The 17,515-nt window shown below is 40.4% G+C and overlaps 1 protein-coding gene across 4 annotated transcripts in view; it reads left to right on the top strand.

Annotated features, from left to right (window-relative positions):
- The first annotated feature begins 918 nt into the window (after nucleotides 1–918).
- Nucleotides 919–17,515, top strand: part of atf1 (activating transcription factor 1) — a 30,419-nt gene continuing 13,822 nt past the window's right edge. Inside the window, exons 1-3 of one of the 4 annotated variants that reach the window (XM_023990772.2) lie at nucleotides 919–1,125; nucleotides 2,853–2,953; nucleotides 7,470–7,592. In XM_023990772.2, the coding sequence (XP_023846540.1) occupies nucleotides 2,858–2,953; nucleotides 7,470–7,592 (219 nt within the window). In that variant the 5' untranslated portion in view covers nucleotides 919–1,125; nucleotides 2,853–2,857. Of the gene's footprint in view, nucleotides 1,126–1,164; nucleotides 1,252–2,852; nucleotides 2,954–7,469; nucleotides 7,593–17,515 lie in introns of those variants that run through there. The other 3 variants (XM_023990760.2, XM_023990765.2, XM_023990781.1) reach the window with 3 other exon arrangements.

Here is a 17,515-nt window from a genome sequence, read left to right as displayed (position 1 = left end):
CCCATAGGGATATCGAATTTCAAACCAAATTGACCATGGGCATTTTACAATCAGGTTGCGTGCAGCTGCGCTCCTGCCAGCTGTGGGCATGATTGAAATAAACCCAACCCAAGGAAAACAGTTACGGTACCCTTCATTCCGTGACATACCATTTTTTCCTAATTATCTCGCAAATCTCTGTTTTGGATGAGACTGACTTTTTGACCAAAATTATCCTATTTACACTTTATAGTCAATTTTGACAATAGAATAAATGTTCCTAAGGCATATTGATGCCACATATGCCGTTTTCAAAAGGAGTAGTTGCTTATTACGTTCAGTTGCTCTTTAAAAACAGGTCATATTCATAGTCAGTCATAGTGATTTAATTGTTTTCTGAATTCATTTAGCTCATTTATTTTTTAAATAAAGACTTGATTATATTATACTACACTTACCCCATTATTTTCACTCGTTTCATTTAGTAAATTGGTTATAATTGCTGTTTTATACTGAAATTGCAAAAATGAATTAAAGACTGATTTTACAGCCAATCATTATTTTCAGATTTTTTTCCGAGTTCCTTGAGTTCAAGGACATTACTCATGTGTATGGGTGGGTAACTGGATTTGTTAAAGGTGCTGTCATGTTATTGATCGTTTCAACTATTGAAATATACCCCTTGGTTTTTGAAGAATACAACTAAGAAATACTGTACCTAAAATAGCTTWGTATTACTAAGCTATTTCAGGAAGTTGATGCTATGTATATCCACTGAAGGTGGCCATTTACTACAGATGTGGACATTTTAAGTGCTATTTACAAAACTGTGCATGTGGAATTTGTTTACAGAGGCAGCGACAATGTATCTATTTTATGTCATCATAGTTTTACTATACACACTTTTCCACCAATCACAGTTCTCAAAGGAAGCAATTACGTCATATGTCCTTCCTGGGGCTGCGCGCATCTCCGCCTCCTTCCTTTAAAAACAAATAGAACGTTTTTATTTTTTCATGGTTCTGCGCCGCCCTTTTATTTACCATATTAGCAATTAGCTAGCTAACAACTATTTGTTTTCCCGTGATTTATACGCGCTTTTGTGATAATCAACGCCATCGCTGAGGTCCACGAAGGATTGTAAAGGTAATACAGCTTTTCAATGATTTGACCGTCTGCATATGTGTGCTCCGCTCTAAACGGCACAATGCCATTTTATGGTGTGCTTTGCTAATATAATGGCGCCTGTCGGCTCCCTCTCCTCGTCGAAAGGTAAGTTGCTAATCATGGTTCCCCTTATCGCTGACGTCCGTTGACGCGGGTACTTGCGTGCCAGTGACTGTGTATTACAAAAATTCGCTCATTCATTGAAACAAAAGCACATACTAGCCACGCTAGCTAACGTTAGCTAGCTACAAGGCAAATGTTAAGAATAGCTGGCTTGTCCACCAATGTTTAGTTAGCCAGCTAGCTAGTGTTAGTTAGCCAGCTAGCTAGTGTTAGCTGGCTGACGTTACACTGCCTGTTTCGACCAATTAACGTTAGTTAGCAATAGATAAATTAGTAACGTTTGATAACTATCAAAAGTTACTAGGGGTATGTTCGTAAATTCAATCTTGAGTGCCCGAGTGCACTCGTAAATTCAGAGCGTTGTCAGATTGTCCGTTCGTAAATTCAAACGCGTTTCGCTCTTGGAGCGTTCAGAGTGCACACTGGACGCTCTGGCCGAGGAGTAGGGCTGATCCGAGCGTTCTGACCTCACAACAGTAACCACTCTAACGTTGGCTAGACTGCTAGTTACTTCCAGACACGCATGAGAGAACATCTCACTCGCCCAAGCAAAGCTGACTAGGCTGTTTTCATGTTATCCAGAGCGTTGGTGACTAATTGCTGCTGGCAACAATTTAATTACGTTTTTTTGCCGACGTTTACTGACACACCCGCCATATTCAAGGGGTGTTGAGCATTCGTAAATTCATCAGCTATTCTGCGCTCTGGCACACTCAGACGAGAGTTCTGAAATTGCAGTAGATGGCCAGAGTGAAATTACGAACGCACCCGAATTTACCTAGCTAGTTAGCTTGTATTCAAATAAGAGGACGTTAGCTAAACGCTTAATAACTAGCTAGATAACTCCGCTAGCAAACAATGCTTACATATTGTGAACCGGTTTCTTGTGCGGGCTAGCTAGCTAATGACATTGGAATTTGCCTGTTGACCACACGTTATGTTGAGCAAGAAAGACAACGCACTTGGCATAAACATATAGCTAGCTACCACAGGTTAGTGCTGTCAGCCTTGTAACTAATGTAGCTAGCTACTGGTACCTAGTGCAGCATTTTCAATCATGTCCTTAGTTTTTATTGATTTATTTTACCTTTATTTAACTAGGCAAGTCAGTTAAGAACAAATTATTATTTTCAATGACGAAATGACGGTTAACTGCCTTGTCCAGGGGCAGAACGACAGTTTTTTTACCTTGGCAGTTTGGGGATTCGATCTTGCAACCTTTCGGTTACTAGTCCAACGCTCTAACCACTAGGCTAGACACTCTCTCATTAGCTAGCTATGTTTTGTTCAATGGATACATATATCCTGGTGGATGTGCATAGTAATTCTAGCTATGACGAATAACATGCTAGTCAATCGTTAAAAAATAAATAAATAATAGTAATTATATAGGTGTGAGGGATAGGTGACTGTCCTCTATTTCCATGTAGATTCTCAGCCTGTCCAGTCCTTGTCCACCATATCCCTCTATTTACAAAATAGACTTGCCAGAGAGGGCTCTGTCCATTGCCCATACACACCAGTGTCCCATCAGGAAATTTTACCAGTGGTCTTTAAATTTTTCTGTATATCTGCCTCCGCAGTGACAATGGAAGAGGTGCAGAACAGCAATGGCGCTGAGACACAGACTGTCACCATCCCCACCACCATCACAGCCTCCCAGATCTCCCAGATAGCCCAACAGGTAACAGACTGGCTGATATCAAGAGGTTAATAATGACTCACAGACTTTATGGAAGTAGGGATTAGGAATGGGAATAATATCACAGACAGCAATGCACTATGCAGGTGAGAACTTTGAGGGCCGTGTAGTGTTACTGTTACAGAGAACATGATGGGTTCATTCTGTGAATAATATCAGCATGATAATGAAGAGGCATAGTTACCAGGGTGTCTACAGGTCCTTTAAGTCTTAAATTAATTTATCTGCCACTTTGCCATTTCCTGGTAGCTAAAATTCTAATAGTTTTCCTATTTTCAGTTTGACAAAACAAGCAAGTATAGTGTAGAGCATCATTGTACCATCTACACAGCTGTGCAATATCTTTTCTATAACCAAAAATATTGTAGTTTCAGCTGTTTGAAGCTGGTGTACAAAACTGAAATTAAAGACGCAAAAATGAAACTTAAGAATGGATGCATAGAAATAGCACACATAGAATAGATCTACCACTTAGACTTGCTTTCAATGAGAATGACAGATCAAAAACACACATTTCTATGTGAATTTGGTCAGGTTGCCCAAAAGGTTACATATTGCAGCTTTACTTGTTTCCACCACTCAACAAAAATATAAACAATTGGGTCATTCTTACAACTGATATTTTACCAAAAAATGATGTTTTCCCACAATTCTTATTACTGCAACAGTTTTCAAAGTAACAAATAAATCCTTTACAAAAAATGTTTTAACCTGGCTTGAAAAGGCCGGAGTTAAACAACACTGAATTACTAACTAAATTATATTATTTTAAATCAGACTTGTTCCAAATTTGAGCTTTTTAGCCGTTTCGGTAATAAGAAGGCCAAGTGGGGTGAAATGGGTTACTTGAGAATAAGAAACTCATTCTGTAGGCATATAGTAGCATATAATTAATTAAATTAACTTTTCTCAACTAAGGACTACTCTAGATGATGGATCATGGGTGAATAAAAGTTATACTATTTTAAAACTGATAGGTTTGCATTGGGGTTTTGTAACTCAATTTTCTACAGACATGGTTTCACGAGAATCACATGAGAACTCGAGGCGCACTTTCAAGTTGTTAGAGAGCTATCCACATGTGCGTCTCTGTGTGTGCACATCATGTGCGAGTTGGGCTGTTGCCAGAGGAAAGAAAGGAGAGAGCAAGGTAGCCTATACAACAGTATCTTAAGCTGAGACAATAAACCGGCATTGCCATCCTCTTACCAAAGCAATTTTGCTTGCTTACCCCTCCTGCTGTGTTCCAGTCGAATTGGACTGATTTGACAGGTTTTCTCTCTGAAAAATGTAGTTCATTTAATCTGATTGTCATAAGGTTCCATGACTTTGTCCACACAGGGCATCTGAACACACAAATTACATTTCTGAACATTTTCATAACATTTTGGGTGTCTTATTTAACTTTTGTACACCTGTGGTGTTCCCGGGTTAAAAATGACTGGTCATTAGAAATGAAGGGGCGAGACTACAATTAGTGTATACAATTGAGTTCAGGCACATGTTCATTCATCAGATGGACACACTTCCTCCCAGACCCCCACATGTATGTGTTTGAGCACACACACCTCACTCCCCTTCTTGGCTTCCATGGCAACCCCCACGGGAACCTTTCTCCAATATAATCTTTCCCCCACTGCCAACAGGTGTGGTTCCATTCTCACAAACAATTGCAACATTGTTTCAATAATATATAGAACTTTTCTTGCCGCTCTGGTATATAAAGTTTTGAGAGGCCTTGCTCACAGTTCATTCTGTGGCAGCACGTATCATCTTTGATCATGACAGTGGTGAGGAGAGAGTCCTTGTTAAACTTTGGCACAAAGAGTTCTGTGATAAATAGCACTGTTTCATCTGAGTATTTGTTATAGTCAAAATAATCCATACATTTAGCATTCTTTTACTCAAACGAGTTGTATGAGCTCAGGTCAATGAGGCCTACAGGCCATAAATAGCAAATAGAAGTTGTAATGTTCACAAGAACTTAAGTTGATTAAAAAGATCTAATGCAACATTAGTTGATAATATATGGATTATTATGGGTTTATAATCAGTTATAATGGGGTGGTCATTTTGGACCGGGAACACAGAATTAATGAACACAACAGGAGAGTTATGTAATTTCGGTGATTCGGCAACCCAACGTTCCTGCTGATAATTACTTTTTTTTGGGGGGGGGATTCTAAAACCATTGTTTGGTAAACAGTAATGTGCATTAACCTGCTTCCCACAATAAAAGTATCTGCCCTTTCCCTGTTTTGCTGCCGCCTCTCACTCCTCCCTTTGCACACTGAGTAAAGGGAGAGATCCATTCTGATAAGTTCAAGCATACTGACAGTTAAGCAACATTTCAACATGTAATTGTGGGAAAGACCGTTTTAAAACAACTACTGTTACTGTTGTTAAAAAAGAGTAAAGTCTCAGTGTTATGTGAGTATAACATTTATTTCTCACCTGTCAATATAGAGGAAATGGCAACACTTTGCAAAAGGAGTATGTATACTGAACAAAAATATAAATGCAACATGGAAAGTGTAGGTCCCATGTTTCATGAGCTGAAATAAAAGATCCCAGAAGTGTTTCATACACACACAAAGCTATGAGCCCTTATTGATGTCACCTGTCAAATCCACTTCAATCAGTGTAGATGAAGGGGAGGAGACCGGTTAAAGAAGGATTTTTAAACCTTGAGACATGGATTGTGTATGTTTGCCATTGAGGGTGAATTGACAAGACTGAAGTGCCTTTGAAATGGGTATGGTAGTAGGTGCACTGGTTTGAGTGTGTCAAGAACTTTTGACTTTTTCACGCTCAACAGTTTCCCAAGTGTATCAAGAATGGCCATCCACCAAAAGGATTTCCAGCCAACTTGACACAACTGTGGGAAGCATTGGATTCAACATGGGCCAGCATCCTTGTGTAATGCTTTCGACACCTTGACTCCATGCCCTTTACGAATTTAGCTTTTTTTTAGGGGTGCAACTCAATATTAGGAAGGTGTTTCTATTGTTGTGTATACTTGCTTGTTTTGTCACAAATTGAAATTAGAGGAACTATTAGAATTTTAGCAACCAGGAAATGGCGTAGCAATTTTTGCATAGTGCACCTTTTAAATAAAGTGCAATAAGAAACCATTTGGTCTTGTTTTTATCATGTCTTAGACCTGCCGAAAGGCTTCTGGCAAGGAACACACAGCATGTTCACCTTTTCTGCCCCAGAGTAGCGAACTCTGCAGGATAATGGACTTATAAATGTTGACGGAGGTTTGTAGTCTGTCCACCCTGATCTTTTTTATAGGCTATGTTTTACTTGTCAGACTGCACAAAATCCATTTGCATTTGTTTATTAGGCTATTGTGCAGTCTGACAAGTAAACATTGCCTACAATAATAACTAAATCAACATATGCATTTTTGAAAGAGTATTTTTAGCATTATTTTATTAACGAAAGCATAAAGATGCTGGTGAAGAAGTACAGTATATTCTTTTATTATATACATTTAAAAGCATGTACTGTATTTCTTCATCAGCATCTTTATGCTTTCGTTAATAAAATAATGCCAAAAATACTCTTTCAAAATGCAGATGTTGATTTAGTTATCGATCCATAACGAATTACTATGGGAATAAATATCCCTGATTTACAGATATTGGAACAAGTTGTCTAATGAAGGCAAACAATTTAGAATCCTCTTATGCTGTAGCCTACTCCTGATTGTCACGTTGTACAGCGCCATATGTTCCATTCCATCTTAACGGAAACCCTGAGGGCTTATTTCCCCCCCCCCCTTTTATATTTATTTTTCTCGGAATAGAAACACCATAATATTAATTAAGACAAATTTCTTAATTAATCCCATATACTATGTTATTACAACAACAAAAAATTAAATTATCTGGTAATGCCAATATGGAAGACTCAAATGCTTCTCAAAGATGCCCTCTGGTGGTCAAACTAGCACTAACTTGCATTAACAGAAAAATGGCTGACAATTATATAACGTGCCACAGAATGCTGCAACAGCCCACAAGGCGTGCTGCAGTATAATGCAGCTTTTAGAGGAGGAACCACTGTACAAAACATTGTTGCTCTGTTTCCTGCCTTAACGTGACCTCTGGATACAATACACATTTTGATTCTATATGTATCGGCAGCTAAGTATCGTGAGGACCCTGGCAATACCCAGACACCGCTGTTTTAGTGTTTGTTGTTGCATCAGCCTCTAAAGGTAGTGTCAGCGACAGCAGAATGACTTCGCTCTCACATAGTCACACAGCGTATGTGCACAGGTGCGCTTTACGGTGCTACAAACCGAGGGGAAGGGGAGCCTCGCACTTCAAAGCTCTTAGTAGTTGTGGACATTTACCTGCTACTGCTGTTTGCATCTGCGTCACCTGGCTGAGTAGCTTTAATAGGACAGCAAACCGAATCCAAAGGATGGGACAGTACAGGATTGAATATTCACTCCTGTGTCATTGTTTAATCTGACTGTTTGCAGATGTCTCTGGGGGGCTCTCCTGTGACTGTGGTCCAGCTACCTGGGGGTCAGTTCCAGGTGCAGGGGGTGATCCAGTCGGCCCAGTCGTCTGTCATCCAGTCCCCACAGTTGCAGACTGTTCAGGTAGGAGGTGCTCCTCAACAACCAGGAACTAGGCCTGCGCCCGTATTCACAAAGCATCTCAGAGTAGAAGTGCTGCTATTCTAGGATCAGTTTTACTATAAAGATCATAATGAATAAGATTACGTACACAAGCATTTTGCTACATCCACAATATCTGCTAAATATGTGTATTTGACCAATAAAATTTGATTTTAATCCTAGATCAGCAACCCTACTCTGAGATGCTTTATGAATACTGCCCCTGGACTACAGTGCCTCCGGAGGACATGGAGGTGTCCCCTGTTCTTCTAGCATACTTTAATCGTTGTTAGCCTTTAGCTTACGTTATCTTGCCAAATGGTATTACTGGGGTAAATGTGTGATTTGATGGGCAGGTATCTCTATCGTGTACACTCTAGAACCACCACATTCTGATTTAAGTTAAGGTCCTGGGCAGTGATTCTGATTCCCATGTAAAATAGCTTTTTGAGTGACTAAAACATCACCCATAGTATTTTTCCTGATTTTAAAAATGCTAAAATTGAGAACTGCGTCTTATGTTAAGACCAAAAAACTGCCAGTAAGTCTGAAAAGACCGACCAAGTGGAGAGGAAGATAGTAGGCTGAGTGGCGGGGGACCTCACCTTGACTGGCGGTTGGTGTGCCTGTGGACCACAACTGGAGGTGTACCTGTGGATGTATTTCAAGGCCTACCTTCAAACTCAGTGCCTCTTTGCTTGACATCATGGGAAAATCAAAAGAAATCAGCCAATACCTCAGGAAAAAATGTGTAGACCTCCACAAGTCTGGTTCATCCTTGGGAGCAATTTCCAAACACCTGAAGGTACCACGTTCATCTGTACCAACAATAGTACGCAAGTATAAACACCTTGGGACCAGCCGTCATACTGCTCAGGAAGGAGACGTGTTTGGTCTGCTAGAGATGAATGTACTTTGGTGCGAAAAGTGCAAATCAATCCCAGAACAACAGCAAAGGACCTTGTGAAGATGTTTGAGGACGCGGGTACAAAAGTATCTATATCCACATCTCAAGACATCAGTCAGGAAGTTAAAGCTTGGTCACAAATGGACAATGATCCCACGTATACTTCCAAAGTTGTGGCAAAATGGCTTAAGGACAGCAAAGTCAAGGTATTGGAGTGGCCATCAAAAAGCCCTGACCTCAATCCTATAGAAAATGTTTTGGCACAACTGAAAAAGCATGTGCGAGCAAGGAGGCCTACAAACCTGACTCCGTTACTCCAGCTCTGTCAGGAGGAATGGGCCAAAATTCACCCAACTTATTGTGGGAAGCTTGTGGAAGGCTACCCAAAACGTTTGACCCAAGTTAAACAATTTAAAGGCAATGCTACCAAATACTAATTGAGTGTATGTAAACTTCTGACCCACTGGGAATGTGATGAAAGAAATAAAAGCTGAAATAAATCATTGTCTACTATTATTCTGACATTTCACATTCTTAAAATAAAGTGGTGATCCTAACTAACCTAAGACAGGGAATTTTTACTAGGATTTAAATGTCAGGAATTGTGTAAAACAGTTTAAATGTATTTCGCTAAGGTGTATATAATCTGTCTGTAAACAATTGTTGGAAAAATGTATTGTGTCATGCACGAAGTAGATGTCCTAACCAACTTGCAAAAACTACAGTTAACAAGACATTTGTGGAGTGGTTGAAAAACGAGTTTTAATGACTCCAACCTAAGTGTATGTAAACTTCCGACTTCAACTGTGTGTGTATGTACAGTCGTGGCCAAAAGTTTTGAGAATGACACAAATATTAATTTTCACAAAGTCTGCTGCCTCAGTTTGGTATGATGTCAATTTTCATATACTCCAGAATGTTATGAAGAGTGATCAGATGAATTGCAAAGTCCCTCTTTGCGATGCAAATGAACTGAACCCCCCCAAAACATTTCTACTGCATTTCAGCCCTGCCACAAAAGGACCAGCTGACATGTCAGTGGTTCTCTCGTTAACAAAGGTGTGAGTGTTGACAGAGACCAAGCTGGAGATCACTCTGTCATGCTGATTGATTTTGAATAACAGACTGGAAGCTTCAAAAGGAGGCGTTGTGCTTGGAATTATTGTTCTTCCTTTGTCAACCATGGTTACCTGCAAGGAAACGTGTGCCGTCATCATTGCTTTGCACAAAAAGGGCTTCACAGGCAAGGATATAGCTGCCAGTAAGATTGCACCTAAATCAACCATTTTATCGGATCATCAAGAACTTCAAGGAGAGCAGTTCAATTRTTGTGAAGAAGGCTTCAGGGCGCCCAAGAAAGTCCAACAAGCGCCAGGACTGTCTCCTAAAGTTGATTCAGCTGCGGGATCAGGTGTGAGTGCATCTGCACGCAGTGTGAGGCGAAGACTTTTGGAGGATGGCCTGGTGTCAAGAAGGGCAGCAAAGAAGCTATTTCTCTCCAGGAAAAACATCAGGGACAGACTGATATTCTGCAAAAGGTACAGGGATTGGACTGCTGAGGACTGGGGTAAAGTCATTTTCTCTGACGAATCCCCTTTCCGATTGTTTGGGGCATTCGGGAAAAAATCTTGTCCGGAGAAGACAAGGTGAGCGCTACCATCAGTCCTGTGTCATACCAACAGTAAAGCATCCTGAGACCATTCATGTGTGGGGTTGCTTCTCAGCCAAGGGAATGGGCTCACTCACAATTTTGCCTAAGAACACAGCCATGAATAAAGAATGGTACCAACACATCCTCCGAGAGCAACTTCTCCCAACCATCCAGGAACAGTTTGGTGACGAACAATGCCTTTTCCAGCATGATGGAGCACCTTGCCATAAGGCAAAAGTGATAACTAAGTGGCTCGGGGAACAATGTAATTGTCAATAAAAGCCTTTGCCACTTATGAAATGCTTGTAATTATACTTCAGTGTTCCATAGTAACATCTGACAAAAATATCTGAAGACAATGAAGCTGCAAACTTTGTGGAAATATTAATATTTGTGTCATTCTCAAAACTTTTGGCCACGACTGTGTGTGTATATATCTCAATCAGAAACATCTAAAGCCATTACATACATACTTTTCTGTATATGTATATACTGTACTCTATACCATCTTGCCTATGCCATTCGGCCATCGCTCATCTATATATTTATATGTACATATTCTTATTCATTCCTTACACGTGTGTGTGTATAAGGTAGTTGTGAAATTGTTAGATTACTTGTTAGATATTACTGCATGGTCGGAACTAGAAGCACAAGCATTTTGCTACACTCGCATTAACATCTGCTAACCATGTGCATGTGACCAATAACATTTGATTTGATTCTGTAATTTTCCAAGCTGTTTAAAGGCACAGTCAACTTAGTACTTCTGACCCACTGGAATTGTGATAGTGAAATAATCTGTCTGTAAACAATTGTTGGAAAAATCTATTGTGTCATGCACAAAGTAGATGTCCTAACCAACTTGCAAAAACTACAGTTAACAAGAAATTTGTGGAGTGGTTGAAAAACGAGTTTTAATGACTCCAACCTAAGTGTATGTAAACTTCCGACTTCAACTGTGTGTGTGTGTAATAATGACATTTACAACAATACTGAATGAACACTTTTTTTTATTTTAACTTAGTACATGAATAAAATCTATTTGGTCTCAAATAAATAATGAAACATGTTCAATTTGGTTTAAATAATGCAAAACAGTGTTGGAGAAGAAAGTAAAAGTGCAATATGTGCCATGTAAAAAAGCTAATGTTTAAGTTCCTTGCTCAGAACTTGAACATATATGAAAGCTGGTGGTTCAATATTCCCAGTTAAGATGTTTTAGGTTGTAGTTATTATAGGAATTATGATGCGTCGACTATTTCTCTCTATACCATTTGTATTTCATATACCTTTTGACTATTGGATGTTCTTATAAGCCCTTTAGTATTGCAAGCCTAATCTCAGGAGTTGATTATGCTTGAAGTCATAAACTGCGCTGTGCCTCAAGCATTGCTAAGTGCTGCTGGCRAACGCAGTAAAGTTTGAATGAATGCTTACGAGCCTGCTGCTGCCTACCACCGCTCAGACTGCTCTATCAAATCATAGACTTAATTATAATAAACACAGAAATATGAGCCTTTGGTCATTAATATGGTAAAATCCGGAAACTATCATTTCGAAAACAAAACGTTTATTCGTTCAGTGAAATACGGAACTGTTACGTATTTTATCGAACTGGTGGCAACCCTAAGTCTAAATATTGCTGTTACATTGCACAACCTTTAATGTTATGTATAATTCTTGCAAATTAGTTCACAGTTCGCAAAGAGCCAGGCGGCCCAAGCTGTTGCATATACCCTGACCTCTACTTGCACTGGAGAGAAGTGACACAATTTCCCTAGTTAATATTGCCTGCTAATATGCAGGTTTAAAAATATATAATTTTGTGTATTGATTTTAAGAAAGGCATTGATGTTTATGGTTAAGTACATTTGTGCAAAGACTGCTTTTTTTCATCAGTGTGCTTTTGTTAATTCACCCGTTTGGCAAAGTTGAAGTAGGCTGTGATTCGATGATAAATTAACATTGATTATATGCAACGCAGGACAAGCTAGTTAACCTAGTAATAACTACACATGGTTGATGATAACTTGTGATTTTGTGAAGATTGATTGTTTTTATTACAAGATAAGTTTAATGTTAGCTAGCAACTTACATTGGCTCCTTGCAGCCACAAGGTCTTTTTGACGCTGCACTCGCGTAACAGGCCGTCAGCCTGCCACGCAGTTTCCTCGTGGATGGCAACGTAATCGGCATCCAAAAATGCTGTTTACCGATTTGTTATGAAAACTTGAAATCGTCTCTAATTAATTGGCCATGCCGATTTTTAATCGGTCGACCACTAGTCTCAACCCCGCCCTGTGCAATTGGGTCCTGGACTTTCTGACGGGCCGCCCCCAGGTGGTGAAGGTAGGAAACGACATCTTCGCTGACCCTCAACACTGGGGCCTCACAAGGGTGTGTGCTCAGCCCCCTCCTGTACTCCCACGACTGCGTGGCCATGCACACCTCCAACTCAGTCATCAAGTTTGCAGATGACACAACAGTAGTGGGCTTGATTACTAACAACGACAAGGCGGCCTACAGGGACAAGGTGAGGGCACTCGGGTGTGTGGTGTCAGGAAAACAACCTGTCACTCAACGTCAACAAAACAAAGTAGATGATTGTGGACTTCAGGAAACAGCAGAGGGAGCACTCCCCAAACCACATCGATGGGACAGTAGTGGAGAAGGTGGAAAGTTCCTCGGCGTACATATCACGGACAACAAATGGTCCACCCACACAGTGTGGTGAAGAAGGCGCAACAGCGTCTCTTCAACCTCAGGAGGCTGAAGAAATTTAGCTTGTCACCTAAAAGTTTGTCGGGTTTTTACAGATGCACAATCGAGAGCATTCTGTCGGGCTGTATCACCGGCGGGTACGGCAACTGCACCACCCTCAACCACAAGGCTCTCCAGAGGGTGGTGGAGTCTGCACAACGCATCACCAGGGGCAAACTGCCCTCCAGGACACCTACAGCACCCGTTGTCACAGGAAGGCCAAAAAATCATCAAGGACAACAACCACCCGAGCCACTACCTGTTCACCCCTCTACCATCCAGAAGGCGAGGTCAGTACAGGTGCATCAAAGCTGGGGCCGAGAGACGGAAGCTATTTTTCAATCTCAAGGCCATCAGACTGTTAAACAGCAGTCACTAATACAGAGAGGCTGCTGCCTACATACAGACTCAAATCATTGGCCACTTTTAATAAATAGATCACTAGTCACTTTAAATAATGCCACTTTAACAATGTTTACATATCTTACAGTATATACGAGATGAGTAATGTATCTTATATTATCTATTGTTTCTTGCCTATGCCGCTCGGCCATCACTTTAATTTGTGTATATTAGGTAGTAGTTGTGGAATTGTTAGATATTACTGCACTGTCAGAACTAGAAGCACAAGCATTTCGCTACACTCGCAATAACATCTGCTAACCATGTCTTTGTGACCAATAAAATTTGATATTGATTATATAAATGGGCCCGTTTGATTTTGTCTGGCTTGCCGCTCCAAATAAAGTGGAATATTCTTTGGTGATTTTTACACAAATAGACAGATGTTGTCCTTTGCATGGTAGCAAGATCTTATCTAATTTGTCTAACTTTCTGTTAACATGTTTTGTATTGCGTTCTTTCTTTCGGGATATGAATACCGATTGTCGTTCACTGTCGGACCATTTTATTGGTAAACTACACGGTAATGTAAAAGTTGAATTTTTTAGCGATCCAATACATAATGTTGTGCATTTATCATAATTCAGTTTTAATCCAGAGTGTCTGTGCATGGATCCAAATTGCAGATTTAAAAGAAAACATGAATCGTCAACGTACTAAGTTAAGCCCCGGATTTCTAGCCCCTTCATATTATTGTTGGATCTGACTTTTAATAGTTAGCTTTTCGTTAGCCATAAATAGTTATCTTTTAATACGAAAACTAGTTTTTTGGGGGGGACATTCAGGTAGGTCCCTCCCAGTTCTGTTTGCTTCTTAAACGGTTTGATCAGGCTGTTGATTGTGGAATGTTGGACCCACTCCTCTTCAATGGCTGTGCGAATTTGCTGGATATTGGTGGGAACCGGAACACGTTGTCCCAAACTTGCTCAATGGGTGACATGCCTGGTGAGTATGCAGGCGATGCATTTTCAGCTTCCAGGAATTATGTACAGATCCTTGCGACATGAGGCTGCGCAGTTTCATGCGGAAACATGTGACGGCAGCGGATGAATGGCACGACAATGGCCCTCAAGATCTCATCACAGTATCTATGTGCATTAAAATGGCTATCAATAAAATTGTTCGTTGTCCGTAGGTTATGCCTGCCTATACCATAACCCCACCGCCACCATGGGGCACTCTGTCCACAACATTGACATCAGCAAACCGCTCGCCCACACAACGCATACACGTGGTAGGCCATCTGCCCGGTACAGTTGAAACCGGGATTCATCCGTGAAGAGCACACTTCTCCAGTGTGGCAGTGAGCATTGGCCAACTGAAGTCAGTTACGTTGACGAACTGCAGTCAGGTCAAGACCCTGGTGAGGACAAAGAGCATGCAGATGAGCTTCCATGTGCGTATGGAACATTTCTGGGATATTTTAGCTTGTGAAACATGGGACAAACACTTTTTACATGTTGTGTTTTTTATTTTGTACAGTGTAATAAAAAAATGTTGCTACTGATATTCATAAAGGTATAGAAGGAAAAAAAGTCCAGTTTAAAAATATATATTTTCACTGCCCCCTTTGAATACCACATATCACACAGTGTATTCGGAAAGTATTCAGACTCCTTGACTTTTTCCACATTTTGTTACGTTACAGCCTTATTCTAAAATTGATTGATTAAAAAAAATACATCTACACAATACCCCATAATGACAAAGCAAAAACAGGCTGTAATCTCTGCCAGAGGTGCTTCAGCAAAGTACTGAGTAAAGGGTCTGAATGCCTTTTTGTAAATGTGATTTTAAATATGTATATATTTTTTTACCATTTGCTAAAAATTCTAAACCTGATTTTTAATTTGTCATTATACAATCAATTTTAGAATAGGGCTGTAACTTAAATATTGTGGGAAAAGTTAAGAGGTCTGAATACTTTCCGTTCGCGTGTTGCGTTAATATTTCCCTTCACTGGAACTAAGGGGCCTAGACCAAACCATGAAAAAGAGCCCCAGACCATTTTTTTTGGGGGGGGGGGGGGGAASGGACACATGAAAGAATCCCTGCTTTGGGGAAATGCCAGTTTTAACTAATTAAACAAAGATTATAATCTACATGATCAGTCTCTGTGTAAAATAAAGTGGTTAATGTGAACCTAACTCGCAGCAACAAAAAAATTTTTTTATTAAGCAATCCAATGTTATTTGTTGCCTAAACTTCACTGCAAATGACACTCAAGTCTTGAGAAAAAACAATACACTAATATTGCAGTTTGCCATGACAGCATTTATAATAGAACGCTTGTGACCACACACACACTGCCTATATCTAAATATTGCACTTGTGAAAAAACAAACATCTTAAAGTAGAAATAGAATGAAACGACCATTATATTTTTACTCTATTTTAGTGGTCACTATAGGAGACGATAAAAGACAGTACTGTGCAGCTGTCTTCATCAACCTGTCCAAGGCTTTCGACTCACCGTATTCTTATCAGCAGACTCAACAGCCTTGGTTTCTCTGACTTCCTCGCCTGGTTCACTAACTACTTCTCAGATAGAGCTCAGTGTGTCAAATCGGAGGGCCTGTTGTCCGGACCTCTGGCAGTCTCTATGGGGGTGCCACAGGGTTCAATTCTTGGACCGACTCTTTTCTCTGTATATATTAATGATGTCGCTCTTGCTGCGGGTGATTCTTTGCTCCACCTCTACGCAGACGACACCATTCTGTATACATCTGGCCCTTCTTTGGACACTGTGTTAACAAATCTCCAAACGTGCTTTAATGCCATACAACACTCATTCCGTGGCTTCCAACTGCTCTTAAATGCTAGTAAAACGAAATGAATGCTCTTCAACCGATCGCTGCCCGAACCTGCCCGCCCGACTAGCATCACTATTCTGGACGGTTCCGACTTAGAATATGTGGACAACTATAAATACCTAGGTGTATGTCTAGACTATAAACTCTCCTTCCAGACTCACATTAAGCATCTCCAATCCAAAGTTATATCTAGAATCGGCTTCCTATTTCGCAACAAAGCCGCCTTCACTCATGCTGCCAAACTTACCCTCGTAAAACTGACTATCCTACCGATCCTTGACGTCGGTGATGTAATTTACAAATTAGCCTCCAACACTCTACTCAGACTGCATCCAATTTGCTATCACAGTGCCATCCGTTTTGTCACCAAAGCCCCATATACTACCCACCACTGGGACCTGTATGCTCTCGTTGGCTGGCCATACCCACTGGCTCTAGGTCATCTATAAGTCTTTGCTAGGTATAGCTCTGCCTTCTCAGCTCACTGGTCACCATAGCAATACCCACCCGTAGCACACGTTCCAGCAGGTATATTTCACTGGTCATCCCCAAAGCCAACACCTTTTGGCCGCCTTTCCTTCCAGTTTTCTGCAGCCAATGACTGGAACGAATTGCAAAAATCACTGAAGTTGGAGACTTTTATCTCCCTCACTAACTTTAAGCGTCAGCTGTTAGAGCAGCATACCAATCGCTGCAGCTGTACACAGCCCATCTATAAATAGCCCATCCAACCAACTACTTATCTCATCCTCGTTTTTGTTTTTCTGCTCTTTTGCACACAAGTATTTCTACTTGCACATCCTCATCTGCACATATCACTCCAGTGTAAATTGTAATTACTTCACCACTATTGGCTTATTTATTGCCTTACCCCCTTCATTTGCACACACTGTGTATACAGATTTCTTTTATTGTGTTATTGACTGTACGTTTGTTTATCCCATGTGTAACGCTGTCATTGATTTSCCGCTTTGCTTTATCTTTATCCCATGTGTAACGCTGTCGTTGATTTGCMGCTTTGCTTTATCTTGGCCAGTTCGCAGTTGTAAATGACAACTTGTTCTCAACTGGCCTACATGGTTAAATAAAGGTGAAAAAAATAAACGTCAATCAAGTGCACACATGTAGCCTTGCGCAAAAATAATGTTCACGGCGTTAAAAAAATGTATAATCCCCCTTACGTGTTAGTCAAATTCAACACAACAAAAACAACGTATTTGAGCTACACTGAACATTATTACGTTGTGCACTTTCTGCCTGTGGACATCGATTCTACAATGTGACACCAGTGCATGATACCCTTTGTTGGCATAATTGATCTCTTTCAGGCAGAGAGTAGACCTGCCATACCCCTTTTCTTAAGGAAAGG

Source organism: Salvelinus sp. IW2-2015, linkage group LG1, assembly GCF_002910315.2.
Source record: "Salvelinus sp. IW2-2015 linkage group LG1, ASM291031v2, whole genome shotgun sequence".
Lineage (NCBI taxonomy): Eukaryota > Metazoa > Chordata > Actinopteri > Salmoniformes > Salmonidae > Salvelinus > Salvelinus sp. IW2-2015.
This window is presented reverse-complemented; position numbering and strand designations above follow the sequence as displayed.